We start from the raw sequence: 25,017 nt of genomic DNA, 5'->3' as shown, positions 1-25,017 counted from the left end.
ATGTATCAAAATTCACACGTCTTCATGGTCAGGATGGAAAGAACCTGAGATTTCAAACATCTGAATATGGGAGAAAGCGAAACTTAAGAGTTTTGTCCATTGAGGCAAAGGGCTTTGCATGCTTAGCTCATTAAAGTCTGGCTTTGAATCTCTGTGTATTCAACCACATTTGCGGCGCTGAGTTAGGGCTGCCACCTCTTTTTCCAACAGGCTCCTCATAATTGACCAGGTGAATGGTAGGCAGGCACCACATGGCCCCTTCCATGCTAGGGACAGCTGCACGGGTTGAATTTGGCTGGTGCAAATGGGTGAGAATTTTGTCTGACTTTTTTTTTATAAGAGCTTACCAACATTTCTTCCTAAATTGAATGGAAATAATTTGAGGTTAAAATAACTGAATGTGGGAGAAAGTGAAACTGACAGATTTGTCTAGGGATGTCACTTTTCTTACATAACGAGGGTCTGTACCTTAAGAGCTGCATAGGAGACGAATACGTGAATGAGTAATAAAGCTTTTCCCAGCTTGGAGAAAAGCCTTTTGGCTTAGAAAAATGTCACCTGTTGACTTTTGCCTATTGTTAAAAGCAAACTTTGTGTCTGTAAAAAAAGCCAGTAACCTTTGGTGTTCCTCTTCATCTTCAGAAATGAACATGCATATTCTATTATATGGGAAAAGGAGGGGGCACAGTGAAAAACTAAACTCTCTTGGGACACAGATGAGATCTCTGCTTCAATGAGGAATTTAATATTTATTTTTAATGATATTAGCACAAGAAACTCACACAGTAGCATTGATTCTGTACTTATTTAACAAAATACATTTATAGCAATTTACAAATAGTTTTTGTTTTCATTTTAAAACAGTGCATAACATTTTATTAGAACACAATACTTTATATAGAATTCTCATTTTAAAACATATTTTGTATTTACCCAATTTATTTATTTATTTATCTTAGTAAAGTACAGCCTAACAAAGAAATTGGTGCTTGTTTCAGCAAGTAAGAAAAAAACTAGACTATGCCACCTGTCCATTTATTTGATTTGTTTGAAATTAAGGTATCAGTGGAATGTAAACAAAGGTTCATTTTACAAAAGGCTCCATAAACGATATACACACAGAAGTCAAGAGTTCCATGGTATATCTTTATTACATTTTGTTTATTTGTTCTTGAATGTAATTACGTTTTTGAGAAGCCATTATTAAAAAAGAGTAGCCTTTGGCACTTCTGAGTAAAAAAAGAGTATTTTCAATATTTTACGTAAAGAATGCAATTACAATGATTCTGCAAGTGCTTTAAAATCGTTTGTTGTAGTAAGTAGGAAAAAGTTTAGGTAGGAAAAATATCACACTGCACTTGAAAGAATGCAGTGAATTTCTGAGTCTGAAAAGCAACTCATGATACCTTTACTATATGGTAGGCTAACCAAAACAAAGGAAACAAATATTGAAAAACAACCACTCCCTCCAAAAACACCCACACCCACATGTGCTGTTGGCAAAATAATCTGCTTTTCTAGAAGGGCCATTTTCTAGTCCTTGTATTATTGCCGTTGCTTAGAGTGCAACCCTAATCACACTTATCTGGGAGTAAGTCCCACTGAACTCAATGGAATGTACTTCTGAGCAGACATGACTAGGATTGTGCTGTTCACTGTCATTTCCTTTTCTTAGGGCGCAATCCTATGGCTGCTAGTCAGTGGCTAGATGGCCATAGGATAAGTTGGTTTCTGGGAAGTGACCTCGAAGCTGGCACTCCAAGGCTGGTTCCTGGACAACCGACCCCCAACGAGGCAGCGCGGATCAACCCTGCACTCCATGCTTGTAAGAGCAGCGCGGAGTGGCAAAAACAGGGCGTTCCTGGGGGCAGGCCGGGGAGGTAAAAAATGCCAGTATGACACATCCTAGGTGTTGTCCGGCCACCGCTTCCTGCGCTCCGAGGTCACACAGCTAGACAGCCGAAATCAGCTGTCTAGCCACAAAAGCTGGGCAGGGGGAGCAAGGAGATCTGTTCCTCGCCACTCCTCCTGCCCTGCACTGGATAGGCGGGTGCCCCCGGGCTCAGAGGCAACTGTTGATCCAGCTAGGATTGCTCCCTTAGATTATCAACTTATTAACATTATCAACTTATTATCTGTATGCTCTCTCATTGTATTTCTAGGCCTACTGATGCTTTTAAAGACCATTCTATGTGGTGTAGCTAAACTAAGCTATAATCCTTCAACAAGCCAAGTATTTCCTCACTTTAAAAAGGTGGTGGTGGTAGAAATGATGAATATCAAACAATTGCAGATCTGCAGCCTTGTTTACAAAAATTGTTGTAAATACTGTAAATTGAAAACAATTGCCCCAATCCAGCTAGGGGAATCCCTATGCAGAACTCTACGCAGATTTGGGATCTATAGATGCAAGAGGGTGTCGGACATGAAGATCCATTGGCTGGATGCCTGCATCCAGCGATCCGCGCTGCGTGCTCGGTTCCTGAGCTGGATTGGGAGTTGCATGAGCACAGGGTTGGTGGAACTGGGATGTAGATATACATCTGGATACATATCCCAACACACAGTGCTCATTAGCTCTAAGTGGTGTGGATTAATGGTGTCTTTCCATAGAATGCACCATTAGATGCTCTCTTGAGTCACTGGGTGGTGGATTAGCTTACGCATGATCATTGCTTGCAAATACTGTGCCATGTGGCTAACACTGCATTTCTGAGCTATTACCCCCAAATCACTCTCCTCTTGCAGAAGATGACCCAGGTTCTACCAGAGTCAGGGCTAAATAAAGGATCTCAGGAAAGAGAGGTGGGAAAGAGCCCAGAAAACCACTGTTATCTGGCAGGACAAGGATAGATGGAGTTGAGTTTGGACATGGAAAACCCAGGTATAAATCCTTGCTCTGCTATTCAACTCTCTGGGTGGCTTTAGGAAAGTCAATCTTTCTTTACTTTACAGGATTATTGTGAGGATAAGATGCCACTCTGAGCTACTTGGAAGGACGGTGAGAACAAATATAGCAAAAATAATTCAGTTGATTGTGCCCCATTTAGGCCAAAAGTTCTACAATATTTTGCATCCAAGTATTTTGAGTTAATTGGATTGTGGATAGGGCTACAGGTTTCCCAAATGATATACACTCCTTTAACAGCAGCATTTTTAGCTGGCTACAGGGATGCTTGGAGAATTTAAACTTTGCCAATTCTGATACAAATTGACCTCTGATTTGCCCCTCCCAGACTAATGTGCAGATTGGAACCTAAGTTATTCAATGCATTTCACAGTTCCCAAGTGTTCTGAAGCAGTTCTTGGTTCAAATAAAAAGTTTTAAAATGTGTTTTAAAATGTCTATTTTGAGAAAAATATATTTAAAAATGCACATCTTGAGACAAAATAATTTTAGAAATGTGTATTTTAATACCTATTTAAACATGAATTTTTGTGCGGATTAAAAATTCACAAATTAATGTAGCAACAGGACAGGATAGACCTAGGACTGAACATGGAAAGTCACAGGGACTGGAAAAAGATTAATTTGTCCATCCCTATATACTGCCACTAAGTATGACCCTAGGGAATCCTGTGTCTCTTTCACAGCATGTTTCAGTAGTAATACCAGTAGCAAACTGGTCACTTTGCTCCTTAGAAAATCATCTCAGTGGGATCTCACTTCCTCAAGGTGAGTTCATGGTAAGGAAAAATATTTCAGGTCCCTACCTGAAAATTATGTTTAATGAGATTATTCACTGAATGTAATCTGTTATTCAATGCAGCATTTGTACATTAACTGGCTGTTATGGGCTGTTCCAAAATGTAAAATGAAGACTACCCAGGTGAACATGCTGTGGGTAGTTTAGTGGTCATTATGCGCCAAGCCAAACAAGTGAGGCAAAATGTCTGGCTGCGAGTATGGGTTTTTTTTCATCAGTAGTTTGTCCCATGTGACAGAGCCAGCCTGTCCATTGGTCCAAGTTATCAGGCCTTCAGAGACCACCAGGTAGCCAGCTACCAGATGTCTCTGTCATTGCTGCCACCCTCATCAGGGCTGCCATCTGGGGTATTAAGCACTCAGAGGAAGGTAGACGTTCCACAGTGATGCAGGAATGTAAGAGAAGAATACTGTGCCTGCTTATTATCACCTTGCTTTGAGTGCAAAAGATGGCAAAAACTCATCTGGGATGGGATGTGGCAACTTGAACATCCAGTGACTGCACTCATGTTGTTTCATTTCATCCTCCATCTCTGCTGAAATGTTTTAGCAGCCCAAAGGAGGGCAAGGTAAGCATGTTATGATTGCTTTCCATTCTCTAATTTGCTCCCTCATTAATCTCCAAAGGCAGAGGATGCATTTCTGGAAGCAGAAGAAGAAAGGAGGGTGTGCCAATACATGCACCAGCTCTAGCCTTGTCTAGGATGTTCCTGTATTTAAGGCCGGCCTTGCTAATAGATTAGGCCGTCTGATGTGTAATATTTTTTTAGTCTTTACAACACAGTTGCAGTTATCAGTGTGAAGTACTAGTTTGTCAATGTTGAATTTTTAAAAAGGAAAGATCAGCAATGAGACAAACTGAGAAACTGTTTACAAAAATGTGTTGAATTAGCGCTGTAAGAGTTCCCTATTAAAAAACAACAACACAATATTTAAACTAGTCCCAAGTTAGCTCACTAAGAAGCGACCCCTGTGTTTGTAGCACCTGTAACTAAACAAAGTTTGGAGAGAAGAAAGGAAACTAACCAAGAGAGAGAATGTGGAACATCATCCACGTTTTGTTCTGTTCTGTTCCAGTAAACATTTCAAAGAACTACACAAAACCTTTGCAATCTTTTAATGTGAAAGTTCCACTATAACAAAGCTGCCAATATTTTTCTACTCTAAATGAATGCAGCCAGCATAATATTTTCAGCAATATTACTTGGAAAGGAATTACACATCAAAACGTCATGTGTCTGTAGAGCGGAACAGGTATGCAAGTTTTCTAAAAATGTAAAGACAGAATCAGCACCGACTTGTATTAAATTTTGGTGCAAAACCCGCAAAGGTCAAGTACAACACTGGTACAGCTTTTGCTTTTTTTGAAAAAACAATCACCTCCCATTTGTCCTTGGACATATATCGATCAAAATCTTGGCACATTCAGGAAATAAGGTGTCTATATTTAAGATTGCTGTTTTTGTTGACAATCGTTCCCACTGGAGAACCATTTTGAGTCTGGAGAAAAAAAACCCCCAACCCCGTTAGGAAACATCCAATTCATAAGGTTCTTGCATTGTGCTTTTTTCCCCCCGCGACATGAAATCCACAAATTCATGCACAATCACTACACATCAGCAACATCCATAAACGGTCAGGCTGATGGTCGATATTTTGGCACATCAAGAATATTTCGGCATCAGCTCAAAAACTAAAAAAGAGAGCACAAAGCTAGTACCAAACGGTATTGATTGTTAGTGGCATGGCTCAGCTGATGCACCAGCCTCACTCTTTGTAAGCTCTCGTAGGAGACGTTCCTTTGTAGAAGATGTTTCTGGTGTTCTCTGGGCTGCTGCCCCTCTCAGGGATTAAGATGATGTTACCTTTTCTCCGAAGTGTTGAATCGCGGCTGGAGGAAATGGACAGGGTCTCTGAGCCAATCTCGCTGCCTTCCACTGGGGTGACTCTGATCGTGGTTATCCCGTGATGGTGGTGCTCACTGTTATCGAGGTTGCTTCTTTTTCTGTCCCCCGATCCATAACTGTCTTTCAAAGATTCACAGCTCTCAGAGTCTCTGTTAAGATCATTGAGCTCGTAGGTTTGACGAAGGCTTCCTTTCTCAGGGGCTTTCCATTTCCATGAGCCACTCCCTTCCCCTTCTGATGGCATCTGAATGATGGGCCTGTTGTTTTCTGGGTGGGCCTCCACTCTTACAATACCACTCGGCTCGTGGTCTGTCAAGGTTTTGTATCGGATCGCTCCAGTACAGGTGACTGTGCTGCCCTCAGAGCTCTTGGGGCTGCCCTGAAGGACACCTTGTTGCTTTGACATGGCTATGACCTGCATGATCCTTGGTTGGCTGTTGCTTCTGCATCCAACAGTCTTCTCGGCAGCTTTCAGCCACTTGGCGCGAGCTGAGCTAGTTTTTGGAGATGTATTCACATTCTCCTGTGTCTCTTCGGGGATATGCACAAGCTGCGAAGAACCTGGGCGTGACTGAATAGAAACCCTTGGCCCACCAGAAAGGCCAGTACTATTACAGCCTGGCATGCTACCAGGCTGAAGTTTCAGGTACTGATTGCTAGGGCCATGGTGGTCTCCGTTAACACCCACTCTGGATGGCTCAGAGCTTGACCTCATTTCAATGGCTCTAGGTGGTGACTGTCCAGAATCCGTCTCTATCACCTGCAAGGACAACTTCCGACTTTCATTTTTGTTCTTCCACTGGGAGAGCAGCTGCTTTGAGCGGGCAGAATCCATGGATGCATGAATTGTTGCGTTCCGTCGAGCTGACTCTTCCATTGCAGGTGTGTTGGCTCTTGGCAGCGTGTTGCTGAAGGTGACCATGTTCTCCTTTCCCATTGGACTTCGTGGTGTTATAATCTCCACATCAGCATTAGCTCTTTTGAGGTTAGTCAGGGAGCCGGTGTCTCTGTGGTTCCTGGTCAAGATACTCTCAGAATGGTGAGTGGAGATAGCATCATTGCTGCCACCATTTTTCCCTGGCAAAATTCTATTGGCGTCTTGGCTCAGGTCAGTCAAAGATCTCAATGGTTCTCGGTGTGGGTTTGGATGAAACATGTTATCTTCACTTGGCAGGAAGTTTCCCACAGCATAGAGGCCCTGTTGTTGGGAGAAAAAACAAGGCCCCATTATGGAAAATAAGCATTTGTAGGTTCTTTGATTATGGGTAGTTAGCTTCTCATGCTCAGTGTTGCAGATACAGCCTGGTGTCATAAAACTGCAAATATATATGCACAGTATACTTTATGTGGTATGACTCACGATAACCCTCCTAATGAGCATTTCAATCCCTCGTTTCAATCCTCGTGGGGATTTTGCGTTTGTGTAGAGTTGTTCCTCTATGGGAATGTAGGCAAAGGGCAAGGGCATGCCAGTCCCTAGAGCCTCTCCATCCCTTTCCGCCTTTTTTTGCTAGTAGGAGGGTCCTGCTTTTTTGAGAAGAGCAGACCCCTCCTACAATTCATATATATTGTTTCTATGTGTACCTAGACATGGAAAATATTGGAATCATTCAGTGACAGTTTGTGCAAAAGTTAACATGAGAAACCACCTTATTTGGGTTTGGGTGTAATTTGTCTTGAGAGATCAACACACGCAAGCCTGCAACTTGCAGAACCTTTCTAAAAAATTTTTGTTTTGAGCTACTTCAAGCATGCCCAGTGGGATGTTAAAACCTCTCCCCCTAGTGTTTTTAAAGCAGCAGGCATCAAAAATTACTTTGAAACACGCCTCGGTTTCAAAAGTTGCTTGCCATATATATGGCATATAGGATGATTGGATGCATGGCTGAGGCCAAACAACATCTTGGCCACTGTGGAGGGAAGCATGCATTGCGTAATTTAAAGGGCTTAACTTGGAATAAAAACCCTCTGTGATTTTGTGTGCATACAACTGCCGTTCCAACAGGATTTACAGAATAAAGTGGCTTAAATGATCAGAATCATGAGAAAGAATGGCAAAGATCTGCTAGAAATAGCATGTTTTACTATTAAAATGAGTGTTCAGATTATGAGGTCTCCTCACGCTTCACCAGTAAATGTGTTAGGACAACATCCATCCAAGAGAAATAATCAATGTGACCAACCATAAATTCAAAGAATTCTCAAAGGATGGGTTTTATATATATAAAAAAGAATACTGATATTATCTATTAATTTCAGCTTTGTTTGTGAGCAATTCCCACCCTCTGTATTTTATTTTACAGTCACACAGCCTGATTTACTGGTCCTTGCCTCAGACTGATTAGTTTTCTGCTCAAAGGTTATGCCCCTTCTGTTGCTTAATAGCTATGTAATGTAATATCTTGGTGAGAGATAAATTCATCAGTTTCAAATCAGTTTGTGCAGAACCTCTGCAGGGCTTTGAGTTTCACTCTATTTACACATTTATGATTTATTAAAAAACAGCACCACCACATTGCATTTTTTTTTTTTTTTTGCTGTGGTGGTAGTGATGGGGAAGAATGCCAATGGATTTTTCAGGTTCATCATACATGTACTCTGAATGGGCTTATTTTGTATAATGTATTCTATTTCTACTAATCAAGCACCTAAACAGCTCGGGGCCAGGTTACCTGAATCGTCTCCTCCCATATATATCTGCCCAGACTTCACCTGTCCTTCTCTGGGAGTCCCTACCAAAGGAAGTGAGGTGGGTGGCTACTAAGAAGAGGGCCTTTTCTGTTGTGGCACCCCGGTTGTGGAATGAATTCCCTAGAGAGGATCACTTGGCACCTCCATCATGCTCTTTTCAGTGCCAGGTGAAAATCTTACATTCCTAGGCTTTTTAGTTCTTCAATTTCTGTTGTTTTAAATCTGTTACTCTGCTAGGTTTTATTTTGGTTTTTATTTTATAGTGTAGTTTTAAACTTTTATATTGTATTTTGTCATGTTGTATTTTATGGCTTTAATTGCTGTGAACATCTGGAATGCTTCAGCTACTGGGCGGTATTGCAACCAACCAAATAAATAAATAAATAGGAGGGGGAAAGAAGCTCTGAAGGGCGATCCAACCCCATCCCTACCCCCCAATCGTGAGTGATGCTCTGGGCCTGTCCTAAAACATGTGGACTGAGACATTTACAATGTAGGCCCAGTTCCCTCCCCAATCCAGCAAGGGTGATGTTGATATGAAAGAAAGTGGAGTTCTGCGTGACTATTCCCTGCTGGAATGGGAACTGTGCATCTAGCCAGAGGCTCAGTTAGGGTGGGACTTTGGGGCAGAAGTCCATGGCCCCACCCAGCAGAATGAAGAGGGGGCAGGGCCGGCCCAAGACATTTTGCTGCCTGAGGCAAAGGACAAGACGGCGCCTCCTCTCATTCCATGTACAAAAGCAGACTGGCCTGGCAGATGAATCTGTCTTCCACACTAATGATGGGACAACGTTCTCCACTGAACTTGAAGGCAGCAGGCTAACTTAGGGGGCACAAAGTAAGTTGCAAGGCACACAGTACTCTCCATGAACACCTTGCTGCTGCCTCCCAGCATCTGCCACATGAGGTGACTGCCTTACCCTGCCTAATGGTGGGGCTAGGCCTGGCAGGACGGCTCCCAAACTCAGCAAGCCTGGCTTACCACATTTTGAAGTGAAGGAATACCTATTACCATCTAAAGAGTCCCCCCTGCCCTGCCATAAGAATATTAGGTCCAGAGTCTAAAATTATCCAAGTGCCCCAGTACTGGGGGCTTCATCCAGTACTGGGTGCTTCATATATGGTTCCCAATGCTGCACTCGGGATGGCTTGTGCAGCCTCTATTAAACAGCTGAGTAGGTCCCCAAAGGTGTTTATTACATTTAAACCTACCTTTCTTCCAAGAGCATAAGGCAGCATACATGAATATGCTCCCCCTTCCCCATTTTATCCTCTCAACAACCCTGTGAGGTAGGCCAGGTAACAGAGATAGCAACTAGCTCAAGGCCAACCAGTGAGCTTCATGGCTGATTAGAGACTTATATGCTACTTCATATGTGCAGTCCTAAACACATTGGGTTGTATCCAATGTTAGTCTAACTTATATCCCGTTCATTTCAATAGGTCTGTTCTAAGTAGGACTAATATTGGATACAGCCCTATATTTTCTACCCTAATAGATTATTAGCTCCCTTTTGTTTTCAAGTGTGTCTGTTTATTTTCAAAAGCAAGTATGAGAGAATCATGCAGAACATGATCTATTACAAATTTAAAAGCTATGTAAGATTTCTTAATTATAAGGCATGTAGCTACAAAAAAAGCTGGTGTCTCTGAACACCTGCAGTATACTTACCAAGTAAAGGGCAATTCCACCCCCAATTAAAAATCCACAATAAACATCAACTGGATGGTTTTTGTACTGGGTGATGCGCGTCAGTCCACATATAATTCCACAGATGATAAATGCGAATACTAGAAGTGGTTTCAGAAGCTTAGAGGAGTCAGTTAATGTAGAATTGAAGTACATCTTTAAAAGAAATACATTAAAAAGGTTTAGTAAAATGTGCCAGATGGAATAGTTTCCTTTCCTTTCTTGTTGCCTTAACGAGGTAGTAAAGAAAACCAAACAAACCGCATTAGGTAGCTTTCAGATAAAACACTGGACTCGGTTTATAAGATAACCAGGGATGGCCAACTTTTATTGTCCCAGGGACTGCATGTCATGTTGGATGGGTGACTGGGGACACATACACAGAGGCCCTTCTCCAAGTTCCCCTGCTGAACGTAGTGATGCGGGTGGTTACTTAGGAAAGGGCCTTTTCAGTGGTGGCACCCTGGATGTCAAATGCCCTTCCCAGAGAGGCTCACCTGGCACCTACATTGTGGTCTTTTCGGTGCCAGGTGAAGACCTTATTATTTTATCAGGCTTTTTAGCCTTTGGTTTTAAAAATTGTGTTAAGGTGCAATCCTAGGCATGTTTATACAGAAAAAGTCCTACAACTCTCAGCATTCCCCAGCCAGCACTGCCTAGGATTGCACCCTTAGTGCGTTTTTAGATCTTTGCACTGCTGCTGGCTTTTATCTTCCTTCTTACTCTGGTTTTATTCTGTTCTAAGCTTGTGGGTTTAATTTTTAAAATTATTTTGTTACGTTATTGTATTTTGTGGTTTTACGCTTGTTTTGTAAACCACCTAGAGAGCTCCCTGCCCTGCCCCCCACCATCAGAACTGGTTCTGCTGAGAAAAGGGGCACACAAGGAGAGAAATATCATCCTCATGTACCCTGTTTCCCAGCAGAATTGGGCTGCTGCCAGTCCACTAAACACACACACATAAATACACAAGATGGATCCAGACTTAGTCATACATAAAGTAGATCCATTGAAACCAATCAGACTTACTTCACGGAGTAAATACTACTCTAAGGGTGCAATCCTATGGGGATAGGCAGCCGCCTCCGAACTTGGATGCAGCCGCCCATCCAATGCAGGGCAGGAGAAGCACGGAGGGGATTGTCCCCTCCGTGCTTCAGCTGCTCTGCATTTGCGGCTAGACAGCTGATTTTGGCTGTCTAGCCATGGGAAGGAGGAGTGGGGGAAGTGGCTGCTGGACGACACATAGGATGTGTCGTACAGGCATTTCCGTCTTCCCTGTCCCAGAACGCCCCTGTTTTGCTGCTCCGCCTTGTCTTCTTAGTGAGGAGCGCAGGGCTGTTCCAAGCTGCCTGTGAGGCAGTGTGGGAGGGGGGGAAGGTCGGTTCTCTGGGAACCGACCTCTGAACGCGGGCTCCGAGGTTGGTTCCCCGAAAACCGACATATCCTATGGCTGTCTAGCCGCTGACTAGTGGCCATAGGATTACTCCCTCAGTATAACTAAGTCTGGATCCAACCCAGAGGATTTTTTTGGATGGAGGGGAATAGAAATATATCCAATTCTTACTTTCTTATCAAACAAAAACTTACTTTATTAATTCGACTTGAACTATATTAGGAATAGGCATGCTATGGTCCATGGGGTCACGAAGAGTCAGACATGAGTTAACGACTGAACAACAATGAACAACATATTAGGAATAACTATATTGTTATTTATCAGATGTAAACATATACATGTTTTCACTTTATTAGAACAATAATTACAAATACATCCAGTATCCAGTTTTCAAGTCAGAGTTGCAAGCTGCTGTACCCAGTTGCAAACTTCTGCACTGCACAAAGTGCAGAAAAGGGCAACTAAACCGATCACGGGGTTCCAACAGCTGGGATTGTTTAGCTTGGAAAAAAGGAGGGTGAGCAGAGACATGATAAAGCTGTACAAAATTATGCACGGTGTAGAGAGTGTGGAGAGGGAGACTTTTTTTCTCCCTCATAAGACTAGAACCCGGGGTCATCCCATGACTCATCTCTCATAAGACTAGAACCCGGGGTCATCCCATGACTCATCTCTCATAAGACTAGAACCCGGGGTCATCCCATGACTCATCTCTCATAAGACTAGAACCTGGGGTCATCCCATGACTCATCTCTCATAAGACTAGAACCCGGGGTCATCCCATGACTCATCTCTCATAAGACTAGAACCTGGGGTCATCCCATGACTCATCTCTCATAAGACTAGAACCCGGGGTCATCCCATGACTCATCTCTCATAAGACTAGAACCCGGGGTCATCCCATGAACCTGATTGGTGGGAGGTTCAGGTCAGATAAGAGGAAGGACTTCTTCACGCAGCACATAGTTACACTATGGAATTTGCTACCAGAAGATGGCCACCAATTTGGATGGCTTTAAAAGGGGATTAGACCAATTCCTGGAGGATAAAGCTACTAGTCTTGATGAGTAGGTGCTACCTCCAGTACCAGCTGCAGTGAGCCTATGTACACCAGTTGCTGGGGAACATGGGTGGGAGGGAGCTGTTGCGCTCATGCTCTGCTTGTGGGTTCCTGGTCGAAGGCTGGTCGGCCACTGTGTGAACAGAATGCTGGACTACATGGACCCTTGGCCTGATCCAGCAGGGCTCTTATGTTCTTACCCAATATCTTATTTATGTATTATATGTTTAATCTAGCCAATAACAGAGGTTTTCTGGGTGGATTACATAAAGCTAAAAGAAAAGCAAATGTAATACAAAATAACAAACTGCACAGGAAAAACAATGTAAGGGCGCAATCCTATGGCTGCTAGAGAGTGCAGAAGTGCTGGTACGAGACGTCCTATGTGTCGTCCAGCCTCTGCACCCCATGCTCCGATGTCCTGTGGCTAGACAGCTGAAATTGGCCATCTAGTCGCGAATGCAGAGTGGCTGGAACACAGAGGAGACGATCCCCTCTGTGCTTCTCCCACCGTGCACTGGACAGGCGGTCGCCTCCGAGTTTGGAGGCAGCTGCCTGTCCCCATACGATTGCTCCCTCCAGTATATAAAACCAACTATAACATCCTCTGGTTCGTAATAATTGCAGTTAATCATACGTTCCTCCACCTTATTTTTCCTTGTATTGCTTTTATTGTTATCGTAGTTGAAATTGTTTTTAATAGTGCATTTTAAATGTGATTTTTAAAATTTATATGCAAACTGATTAGATATTTCATTATATTAAGCAGTAAATAAGTATAAGTATAAATAAAGAAATAAACTTCTCGGGAGAAAATAAGGTTGGCTGGCATTAAAAAGATAACCGTATAGGCACCAGGCAAGCCTCCTTGGGGCAGGCATTCCATAAACGAGGAGCCACAACCGAGAAGACCTTCTGTATTAGTTTTTGTCAGTTGGGCAAACAAAAGTAACAAAAGAAAAGGTGAAAATAGAAACCATCCATAGCGTAGCATATAAAAGGAGGGTTGTACTACACGGGTTTAGAAACAGCACCTGAAGGTCAGAATGAACATGCAAAAACACAATAAGCACTTTTTTTAAAAAAGAAAAAGCTCAGTAAATACACACTCCAACAAAAGTTATTAAGGGGTAGTTATACCTCTGGATATTCAGCTACACATGTAATACTACCGAAAAGGTTAATATTATTTAATTGTCATGCACAGCCAATGTCATAGTAACTGTGAACAAACAAAATTAGCCATGCTTATGTATTAGATTTATATCTAGCTCCATCTCAGTAAACAATGTATCCTTTACAGATTTTTTTAGCATAAAATTCTATGATCTGATCAGAATGAATCTGGGTCTGAGGCTGCAATCCTATCCTATACCCACTTACCTGGGAGTAAGCTCCACTGAACTCAATGGGGCTTCTGTTTAAACATGTATATCAGCATTGCACTGTGAAAGATCCACAGCTTCTCATTCTGAACTTTCACTCTGAGCTTCAGAGGCTTCATAAAATGGAAGGTTTTCACAAATTGAAAGAATCTTCTCAATTCTTTTTACCCATTAGTTGGTTCCTTGGTTGCATATGTACATTTTCAACCATCAAATAGTTTATTTCATTTGGTACAAAATGAGAAGGAATCTTAGAGATTTGCATCAGTGTGAATTAGCTGCTTTTTTATTTTATTTATGTTTATCAATACACGGCTTTTAAAAGTATTTCATATATTTTGAAAGCAAAAATATTTCATACAAGGGATAGTTTCCACCCATTTCCCCTTAATTTCCAAATTTCCCATTTCAGGTCTTTGAAAAAATTGGGGAATACATTTTTTTCTGGTGCCCTTCCCCCTCCCTGAAGGTATTTACATCTCTAGCCTTTACCAGCCTACTTTGCAGTAGACATGAAATGACATTCTGACTTTCCCCATTATTATGAAGAGGCTTAATTACTCACCGAAACATACACAGCTGCAAAAGCAGCCAGGGTGGCATGTTGTGAAGGGAATGACTTTCTGCAAAGGAAGGACACTCAAATTAAATTTCTCACTTAAAAATACATTCTGCTAGGGCTGGTTTAAAAATAACCAAAGCACTGGGTGGTCCAGTATGGCAATCATGTTTAACTTACAAGCTGTAATCAGGGAAGTGATTATTATATTATTGGGTTTATAAAAAAAAGAAGAAGCCCTTTTAGTATTCTGGAGAGAATGGCTGCTAAATCCCACATTAACAAATATTAACAAATAACATATTTTGATTGCAGTGATTAAACTTCTGATCTCAAATAACTTCACTTTTTTGGTAATGGAAAGAGCAGTTACAGAAAAGAATCAGTACTGCACAATGCTCTAGGAACAGGTTATGTACTGGTAGCCACTGATTTCAGCAGTGATTTGAAAAAATAATTCACCTATCAATTAAAACCTTGAACCCAGTGCCTCAAAACCAGCAGCAACACCATGTCCCATCATGTGTAAGTGATTTTCTGTCTGTGGTCTCTGGCCTATTTGGGGAGGGAGGCTGAGCTGATGGCCACAAGCCGGTTGTCTTGTGTGCAACTATCTTGCCACATACATCCAAGGGCTTCATCATTGTTTTCAGTGACAAGGCAAGTTCTTGGCATGAACAATGGGAAATGATCACATTCCGGCACAGGAGTGTCTCTCCTCATCTAAAGTCAGATTTACACATACATGTATATCACTTGATTTCTCTGTGCTTGATTACTCTTCACTGGATGATTCACAGCTGGATGTGTGAATGGATGACATTGGGAAGCATTGCATTCAAAGCGATGTGTGTGAATATGAAAGCTCTACCTGTTAGAGCTGTAATGGCTCTTACACACACACACACACACACACACACACACACGTCACTGCTTGATCATAAAATAGTAGGGTTGGAAGGGGCCTCTAAGACCACCGAGTCCAACCCCCTGCTCAATGCAGGAATACAGGTCAGAGCATCCCTGACAGATGCCTGCAGTGTGGGAGAGCCCACTGATGTTGTAGTGATCAAGTGATAAATCTGCATATGTGAATCAATCATAATAGAATGGGAAATAAAATAACTATCTTCTTTCCCCACATATCTGTAGATAAAATGTGATGGGAAGGACTAAGACCCTATGTTGTTCTGAATGCTGGCAAATCACGTAGGATTATTTTATACCATGTATACTCCTTCTGTATCCCAGTTCAAAACATGTGTCTAACAATATCTGTTTGAAATAGAGATGAAGACCCAAGAAACAGTGTCATAGTTTGGGAAGCTGGACTGCAGTAAGGAAACATAGTATGCCTGAGACAAATAATTTGGGGCTTGATCCATGATGTTGCTGAAGACAGAAACGGATGTTCAGCAGCACATAAAGGATCTGGGAACTCTAGTGGGTGGTGAACTGCAAAGCAGTCAAGCACTCTGTGGTGGACAAGCAGTGGATAGGAGTTGTTGTTGTTGTTGTTGTTCAGTCGTTAAGTTGTGTCCCACTCTTCGTGACCCCATGGACCATAGCACGCCAGGCCTTCCAGTCCTCTGCTCTCTCCCGGAGTGTGCTCAAGTTCATTTCATTGCATGCATCGGTGATGCTATCTAGCCATCTCATCCTCTGCCATCCCCTTCTCCTTTTGCCTTCAATCTTTCCCAGCATCAGGGTCTTTTCCAGTGACTTTTCTCTTTGCATTAGGTGGCCAAAATATTTGAGCTTCAGCTTCAGTATCTGTCCTTCCAATAAGCAGGCAGGGTTGATTTCCTTTAGGATTGACTGATTTGATCTCCTTGCAGTCCAGAGGACTCATAAGAGTCTTCTCCAGCACCACAGTTCGAAGGCATCAGTTCTTTGGCGCTCACCTTTCCTTATAGTCCAGCTCTCACAGCCATACGTTGCTACTGGGAAAACCATAGCTTTGATTATATGAATCTTTGTTGGTAAGGTGATGTCTCTGTTTCTTACTATGCTGTCTAGGTTTGCCATAGCTTTCCTCCCAAGGAGAAAGCGTCTTTTAATTTCATGGCTACGGTCGCCGTCTGCGGTGATCTTGGAGCCCAAGAAAATAAAATCTGTCACTGCTTCCATTTCTTCCCCTTCTATATGCCAGGAAGTGATGGGGCCAGACACCATGATTTTAGTTTTTTTAATGTTGAGTTTCAAACCAGCTTTTGCACTCTCCACTTTCACCCTCAGCAAGAGGCTCTTTAGATCCTCTTCACTTTCTGCCATTAGGGTGGTATCATCTGTGTATCTGAGGTTGTTGATAATTCTCCCGGCAATTTTAATTCCAACCTGTGATTCATCCAACCTGACGTTTCTCATGATGTACTCTGCATATAAATTAAATAAGCAGGGTGACAATATACAGCCTTGTCTTACTCCTTTCCCAATTTTGAACCAATCGGTCCTTACTGTTGCTTCTTGTCCCTTGTACAGGTTTCTCAGGAGACAGGTAAGGTGGTCTGGTACTCCCATCTCTTTAAGAATTTGCCATAGTTTGTTGTGATCCACACAATCCAAGGCTTTAGCATAGTCAATGAAGCAGAAATAGACGTTTTTCTGGAGTTCTCTTGCTTTCCCCATGATCCAGCGAATGTTGGCGTTTTGATCTCTAGTTCCTCTGCCTCTTCGAAACCCAGCTTGTACTTCTGGTAGTTCTCGGTTCAGATGCTGCTGAAGCCTAGCTTGTAGGATTTTGAGCATCACCTTGCTGGCATGTGAAATGAGCGCAATTGTACGGTAGTTTGAACACTCTTTGGCGTTGCCCTTCTTTGGAATTGGAATGTAAACTGACCTTTTCCAGTCTTGTGGCCACTGTTAAGTGTTCCAAATGTGTTGGCATATTGAGTGCAGCACTTTAACAGCATCATCTTTTAGGATTTTAAATAGTTCAGCTGGAATACTGTCATCTCCGCTAGCTTTGTTGTTAGTAATGCTTCCTAAGGCCCACTTGACTTCACTCTCGAGGATATCCGGCTCAAGTTCAGTGACCGCACTATCATGGCTATCAGGGACATTCAGATCTTTCCTGTATAGTTCTTCTGTGTATTCTTGCCACTTCTTCTTAATCGCATCTGCTTCTGTTAGGTCCCTGCCTTCTTTGTCCTTTATCATGCCCGTCTTTGCACAAAACTTTCTCTTGAGATCTCCGATTTTCTTGAAAAGATCTCTAGTCTTTCCCATTCTGTTGTTTTCCTCGATTTCTTTGCATTGTTCATTTAAGAAGGCCTTCTTGTCTCTCCTTGCTATTCTCTGGAACTCTGCATTCAGTTGGGTATATCTTCCCCTTTCTCCCTTGCTTTTCGCTTCCCTTCTTTCGTGAGCTACTTGTAAAGCCTCATCAGACAGCCACTTGGCTTTCTTGCATTTCTTTTTCTTTGGGATGGATTTTGTTGCTGCCTCCTGAACAATGTTATGGACCTCCGTCCGTAGTTCCTCAGGCACTCTGTCTATCAGGTCTAATCTCTTAAATCTATTCGTCATCTCCACTGTATATTCATAAGGGATATGATTTAGGTCATACCGGAATGGTTTAGTGGTTTTCCCTACGTTCTTCAATTTAAGCCGAAATTTTGCAAGAAGCAGCTCATGATCTGAGCCACAGTCAGCTCCAGGTCTTGTTTTTACTGACTGTATGGAGCTTCTCCATCTTTGGCTGCAAAGGACATAATCAATCTGATTTTGATATTGACCATCTGGTGATGTCCATGTGTAGAGTCGCCTCTTGTCCTGTTGGAAAAGAATGTTTGCTGTGATCAGCGTGTTCTCTTGGCAAAACTCTATTAGCCTTTGTCCTGCTTCATTTTGTACACCAAGGCCATGCCTGCCTGTTATCCTGTTATCCCAGTGATTTCTTGACTTCCTACTTTAGTATTCCAATCCCCTATGATGAAGAGGACATCTTTTTTTGGCATTAGTTCTAGAAGGTGTGGTAGGTCTTCATAGAACCAATCAACCTCAGCTTCTTTGGCCTCAGTGGTTGGGGCATAGACTTGAATTACTGTGATGTTGAATGGTTTGCCTTGGATTCGTACTGACAGCATTCTATCATTTCTGAGATTGTACCCCAGTACTGCTTTTCCCACCCTTTTGATGACTATGAGTGCTACTCCATTTCTTCTAAGGGGTTCTTGCCCACAGTAGTAGATATAATGGTCACCTGAATTAAATTCGCCCATGGTTGTCCATTTGAGTTCGCTGATTCCCAAGATGTCGATGTTCAGTCTTGCCATCTCATGTTTGACCACCTCCAGCTTACTTTGATTCATTGATCTTACATTCCAGGTTCCTAAACAATATTGTTCTTTACAGCATCGGACTTTCTTTTCACCACCAGACACATCCACAGCTGAGTGACCTTTCAGCTTTGGCCCAGCCACTTCACTCTTTCTGGCGCTACTTGGAAATACCCTCTGCTCTTCCCCAGTAGTATATTGGACACCTTCCGACCTGAGGGGCTCATCTTTTGGCGTCATATCTTTTAGCCTTGTGATGTATTCCATGGGGTTTTCTTGGCAAGGATACTGGAGTGGGTTGCCATTTCCTTCTCCAGTGGACCACATTTTGTCAGAACTCTCCGCCATGACCTGTCCATCTTGGGTGGCCCTGCATGGCATAGCTTATGGCTGCACTGAGTTACACAAGCCCCTTCGCCACAACAAGACAGTGATCCATGAAGGGGGGTGGATAGGAGAATGGAGCTTAACTCTTTGCCCACCTATCACTTTTTGGGTTTTCCTTTCTGTCTCTTGAAGTAATATGCTAATACTTCCTTTCTCTAAATTGTACACAAAAAGGCAATTGTTTTAAAGAAACATTCCAAGAGAAGCAAGATTTAGGAACTGCAGCCTGACTATTAAACAGGCACAGTCCTGCAAAGAAAAGCCTACAACAATTTATGGCATATGGAAATACAGTAGAGTCTGCATTGACCTTTACATGTGGGCAATATAAACAGAAAATAGATGCAGGGATGTGTGTCCCCTTAGATTGTCAAGGCAATCTTAAGGGGAGTCATCCTGCGAGGCTCCGGGGATTTGAAATAAGGTTTTCATGATTTTTTTTTTTTAGGAACAAAAGTTGAGCCACAACTGTTAGTCTTTCTATGTTAGTCTTCTCTGAATAACTCATGGAATTCTGGGCCCAACTTTCTACCTGCTAGTGGCAAGTCCTCTCATCTGAATGTGTTTTTAGAGGTCATTGTTTTCATGTGGCCTGAATTGCCAGCACAAATTTTAATGAATACGCAGAAAGGCGTCTGCATCTCCTTTGAAAATTCCAGGTGTGCATCTTTCTCGAATGCCAACCGTATGTATGTCTTGGGAGATGGCATAAGAGCAAGAAAAACCCACGCAACCCCTGGCAATTGTTAACACAAGGCAAATTTTGATCAAAGATTGTTAGGGAAAGGCTACAGAGCTTGATGTCACTTCTTTGAGCCATTTTGTCAATTACACATTTTGGAGCAGGGGGATGAAATTTTGCTCCCTGCACTCCCAGCAATCTTGCCAGTTGTAGCCTGTTTACTTTGTACCATTATGGGGGAACTAGACTGTTCAGCCATGTTTGTTTGTTCTTAGTTCCAGTGTAGGTTACAGACCATGAAAACCATGTGTCTCTAATTATGACTGACTGTTCAAAGTTGGTTTTAGTTATATGCTGTTTGGGTATATTGTCTGTGTGCTTTTATGACAATGGCTTTTAAACTTCGTGTTTTAATGTTTTAGCTTTTATAAATCGCCCAGAGAACTTTGGCTATGGGGTGGTATAGAAATGCTAATAATGCTGCTGCCGCCACTGCTGCTGCTGCTGCTGCTACTACTACTACTACTACTACTAATCTTTAATGGGAGCCAATGAGAACTGTCGGCTCTTAACTGCAATACTTCACCCCTTCATCTTCCTTACCCTCTGCAGGAATGCTACTCCTTGGTTATGCTAATGTGTGATGGAACACAGGAAATGGCTTTGACACACATACATATGCAGAAGTGACAAAACAGCTGGGCTATTCCATCACCTCTGCTGAGAAATCAACTACCTTTCACTCACCCCAACTGTCATTTAGCTGGCAGCCATTCCATCAGGCTACCTGTTTTCATTCGAGCTGGTTGTGATAAGATCTGTAACTTTACGAACTTTAAGTATGAGCTTTCTTTTTTTCCTCCTCCCACTCCATCCCTTTTTCCTTGTCTGTCATGTCTTCTAGATTGCAAGCCTGGGGATAGGGACTGTCTTACTACTGATGGCTTTAAGCAGCTCTTTTTGGCTAAAGAGCAGGGTAAAAATGATTTAAATAAATCAATAATAATCAAATATATTCATCATGGAAAAGTGATGCATGCATGTCCCAGTCTTACAAAAGCGTACAGAGGTTATCCACAGATGTACGTCCAAAGCTTTGGATAAAAACAGATGGCAACACATTCTCAACGAATGAACGTACTTTTTTTTTTTCTAAGTATCTTTTTGTGTCTAACCTTCCATCATTGATGACCATGGGATCAGATCCTGAACAAATATCTTCCACAATGTAAGAATTTTCTGAGCAGGATACATTGAGGGATGTATAGTTAGGTTTGCATACAGTCAGGAAATATGGCGTTTGATACCCAGTTGACAGCTGTATGATATCAGTGATGAGAGCAGTGGCACAAAGGCCAAACACATGGACACCTAGAAGTGGAGCAGAAGAATCTGTTACACCTTTGGCCAAAGAGAGATGGTGCTTTATTCTAATCCAGGGATGGCAAACTTGTGGTCAATGGCCCAAATCTGCATGGGGGGGGGGCGGCGGCGCCTGGTGGCTTTAGCATATTAAGAGCAATGACCCACACTTTAATGTTAAATCTCTTTTTGGATTTAGTATGTAGCACCTGAGCTATGCCTTCAGAACTATGCAATTCTTGCTATGAGATCAGCAAGACAATTCCCAACATGGTTCCCTCCAGATGCTTTTACTAATCTCTGACCATTGACCATGTTGGTTAGGGCTGGTGGGAATTGTAGTCCAGAACATCTGTAGAGCACCAAGTTGCGGAAGGCTGTGCTAGATGATACCAGCTTCATCATTAAGGCTGACTACTCATGACTAACCACGAAGAGGTCTGTTTGTATAATAAAACACACTTCTGTCCCTGGGACCATCTTCACCCTTCTATGCCTGGATACTAGACTGCCCTCCCTCCTTGAGAATACAGCAATTGGCCAACTCTGCTCTAGTCAATGGAGCAGTGCCTAATTGTGCTGTCTCCATGCCTATGTGCCCTGCGCATAGACACTTTTCAGCCAGTTTAACTCAAGCCTCTCTTTGAATCCAACAAACAATTCTTTATTGAACAGTCTCTCAGTGTAACAACAAAGAAATAATAACTCATAGTCCACAGGAAATAAGGGGATTGTCACAAATGAGTGGGAAATTATTGGTGGATGCTGGATAAAAAGGGGAGAGGCCTGATAAAAACGGAGCATTGTCTACCAGGTCTTCTGGGCCTCCTGCTTCTTTGCTGGCTGGGCCGAAAGTAAAGAACGACTCCTGCCCAAAGGAAAGTCTCTACTAGTACATCTCAGACTACTAGGATCCAGCTACAGCATGCCTCACTTGCAGATCCTTGATCTCTCCACCCACAGCATAAACATATACATTTCTTATACTTTACTACAGTACAGAGCTGGGGGCAGCACACTAATTAAGAGCTGAGATGTGGCTCTAGGTATTAATAAATGTTGGCATACCAGCATTTTGATCTTAAATACGAGTTTCAATGATAAAAGTTCCAATGATTTTGATAGGACCTACTCATGGATGCACTTAGGTCATTTTTTACTCTGGACTTAATAGTTTAAATCCAACATCACGCTAGTGAATGTCTGCTAGTGTAACAGGATTCTATCCAGTGCAGCCCTCAGCATTGCCTGAAAATCTGCTCTGGGGGGTTTCTCAGCTCTTTTAAAAGGACCCACAAACACCTCACCACATGCTTTGGAACCATCACAATTTGAATCTCCAAGCCTTTCCCTTGGCCACAAGGAACAGGAAGTGATGTGGAAGCTCATTATAGCCTCAATCCATGTGGTGAGTACTTCAAAACATTAAGAGGAGTAGGGAGGATCGGCTGGCACCATTCCCATGTTGAAGATAATGTTTGCTCTGATCCTTCATGGTTCTTTCTTGCAGGCCTGAAATCTAACACATCCTTCAGAAAAGCATGTCTAAAGAAATAATCCAGCCTTCCCCAACCTGGTGCCCTCCAGATGTGTTGGACTGCAATTCCCATAATTCCCAGCCAGTATGGCCATGCTGCAGGGAAATATGGGAGTTGCAGTCCAATCCATCTGGAGGGTGCCAGGTTGAAGAAGGCTGAAATAATCAAAACCAGGAATTCTTCAACAAAAGGCATTAGCCCAAACCCACCAACAAATCGGACGGCTCTCCTAAGGAAGGAGTTGAAGTTGCAGCCACCTGCATTGATATTGGCCTCGGCTCCAATTCCATTCCGGCGTTTCGAAAGGCAGCAGTAGAGAATGCCTTCACCCACCATGATCTACAATGACAAAGGAAGGGTGCAAGATAACGGTGGCAGTTCTGTGACCAGGGCATGACTTGATTTGAAGGTATCATATATAATCATTAGGGAACAAAAATCCTTTGTGTGTTAACATTGCTTCATACACAACTATTAATTCAATTTTCCTGACTGAGGAAAATTATACTGTATTTTCATTATCTTGAAAACTCCTTGTTTGCTGTTGGCTGAGAGAGTGGCTAACCCAGGATCTGTTCCAGCTCTCTGAAACGGCCTTGCGGATTCTTGGATTGAAAAGCAGGATATGAAACATTTTATTAAATACAAACCAACAAATGAATAGAGCAAAAATCTACATACCTCTACACTTGCCAGCCCATGTGGCCCTTCTCTCTGAAAAAGGCCCCATGGAACAGTATTTTAGGGTGCAATACTATCCATGTTTAGACAGAATAAAGTCCTACAACCCCCAGCATGCCCGAGCCAACCATGCTGGCTGAGGCATGCTAGGAGTTGTAGGACTTCTGTCTAAACCTGCATAGCATTGTGCCCTTAGTCTCACAAATCCCTCTGAGGTAGTTAGCTTTGAGAGACAGTGACATATGCAAGGCTTACTATGGCTGCACACCTCTTTGCATTTAGCTGAGAGTAAGCCTAATTGAAACCAATGGGACTTCTGCGCAGGCCTGTATAGGATTGAGCTGTAAGTAAATTTGTTCACGGAGTGGAGATGTGAACCCATATTTGCCATGACCAAACCCAATACACAGGCTAGCCAGTGCTTCACATTTTGAAAGGCCTTCTTTTGACACCATAGTCAGGGCTGTGCCCAAAGAACTTGCCTCACTTTGTGTTGGTTTTAGCAAATGCCAAAAACACCTCTTATTTCTGGCTAATTTCAACATTAGCTGCATATATCTCCACACTGTTTTCCCAATGCTCTTCTACTCTGTACTGTTTTCCTTCTTCTTAACTCTGTCTTCTCAGCCTTAGCTGTGCTCACTGGCATTAAACTGGATTGGCTGTGGTGACTGACCTGATTTTGCTGATAATATCCCAATGCCATATCTAGCATGATAATATCACAGATGCCCCTTAACAAAAACACGTGGGTTACTAAGGAGAAGCCGCCACCGCCAGGGGACCAGAAAAGGCACCGAACAGCATTTGAACAATGCAAATGTTCAAAAAGGTGAGGGTTCCCCACCACCCCATCTAGGAATTTGTTTGCATCAAATATAATAATTTTGAGGCAAATATTATTTATTACAAAATTGATAGCAAATAACAAAACAGCAATATAGTAAAAATTAAAAAAAAACAAGTGGGGCCTGCAGCAAAATGATGCAGCGTGAAGTGCTCCTGTTCACTGTTCCAGCCAGCCATGGCCTCATACACCATTCAATTCCCTTCCCAACCAGTTTCCAGTCCCCCCTGCCAACAATGAATGAGCATTCCATGGTCACTAAGCATATTCAGTTTTCTCTGGCCTGTTTTGGGGTGTATCCCTATACCTTATGATTTTTTCCCCCTAAATATTTTTTTGCATTTCCTCAAACCTTGGAGTACCTTTCTTAAGGAGCTAAAATGGCACCACTCACATACAAGATGGAGGCAGGGGAACCCCATGCCTGTTGGTGCGTCTCTCTTGTATCTTGGTGGTTCCGTTTTAGTTACATAAGCAAAACTACCCAGGTCTGAACATAAGAAATAAAGGAAATCATATAGTACTCTTCTAGTTGCAACCCCTTCTGAATCCATACAGGTAGATGATCTATGTCTGTATGAACTGTTGTTTCCTGGTTATATAAAAAATGCCATGGTGCTATGCATACACTGGTGCCAGAACTCAAGCAGAACTTTTGGCTAGTTTCTATTCCACCTATAAAGATCCATTTAAAAACCCTATACTTGTTCTTAACTTGTCTTGCTCCCAGAAGAATCTTCCTCTTATGTGTCCTGAACAGTAAAAAGAACTGAGGACAGGCACAAACATGCACGTTCAACCCTTGATGAAAGCAACTCCAACAAGGTGTAGAATGAGCCATCA

At 42.4% G+C, this 25,017-nt stretch overlaps 1 protein-coding gene across 1 annotated transcript in view; it reads right to left on the bottom strand.

Annotated features, from left to right (window-relative positions):
* Nucleotides 1-739: 739 nt before the first annotated feature.
* The window catches only part of PLPPR4 (phospholipid phosphatase related 4), a 63,876-nt gene continuing 39,598 nt past the window's right edge, over nt 740-25,017 (bottom strand). Inside the window, exons 3-7 of the mRNA XM_084848215.1 lie at nt 22,856-22,985; nt 20,922-21,117; nt 14,404-14,461; nt 9,977-10,150; nt 740-6,811 (exon numbers count right to left, since the gene is read on the bottom strand). Of these exons, the coding sequence (XP_084704341.1) occupies nt 5,474-6,811; nt 9,977-10,150; nt 14,404-14,461; nt 20,922-21,117; nt 22,856-22,985 (1,896 nt within the window). The 3' untranslated portion in view covers nt 740-5,473. The remainder of the gene's footprint in view (nt 6,812-9,976; nt 10,151-14,403; nt 14,462-20,921; nt 21,118-22,855; nt 22,986-25,017) is intronic.

This window comes from Heloderma suspectum, chromosome 4 (assembly GCF_057233095.1).
Source record: "Heloderma suspectum isolate Gila_16-S chromosome 4, 16-S_ref, whole genome shotgun sequence".
NCBI classification, from domain to species: Eukaryota; Metazoa; Chordata; class Lepidosauria; order Squamata; family Helodermatidae; genus Heloderma; species Heloderma suspectum.
The sequence above is the reverse complement of the archived record's forward strand: the minus strand, read 5'-3'. Positions and strand labels throughout refer to the sequence as shown.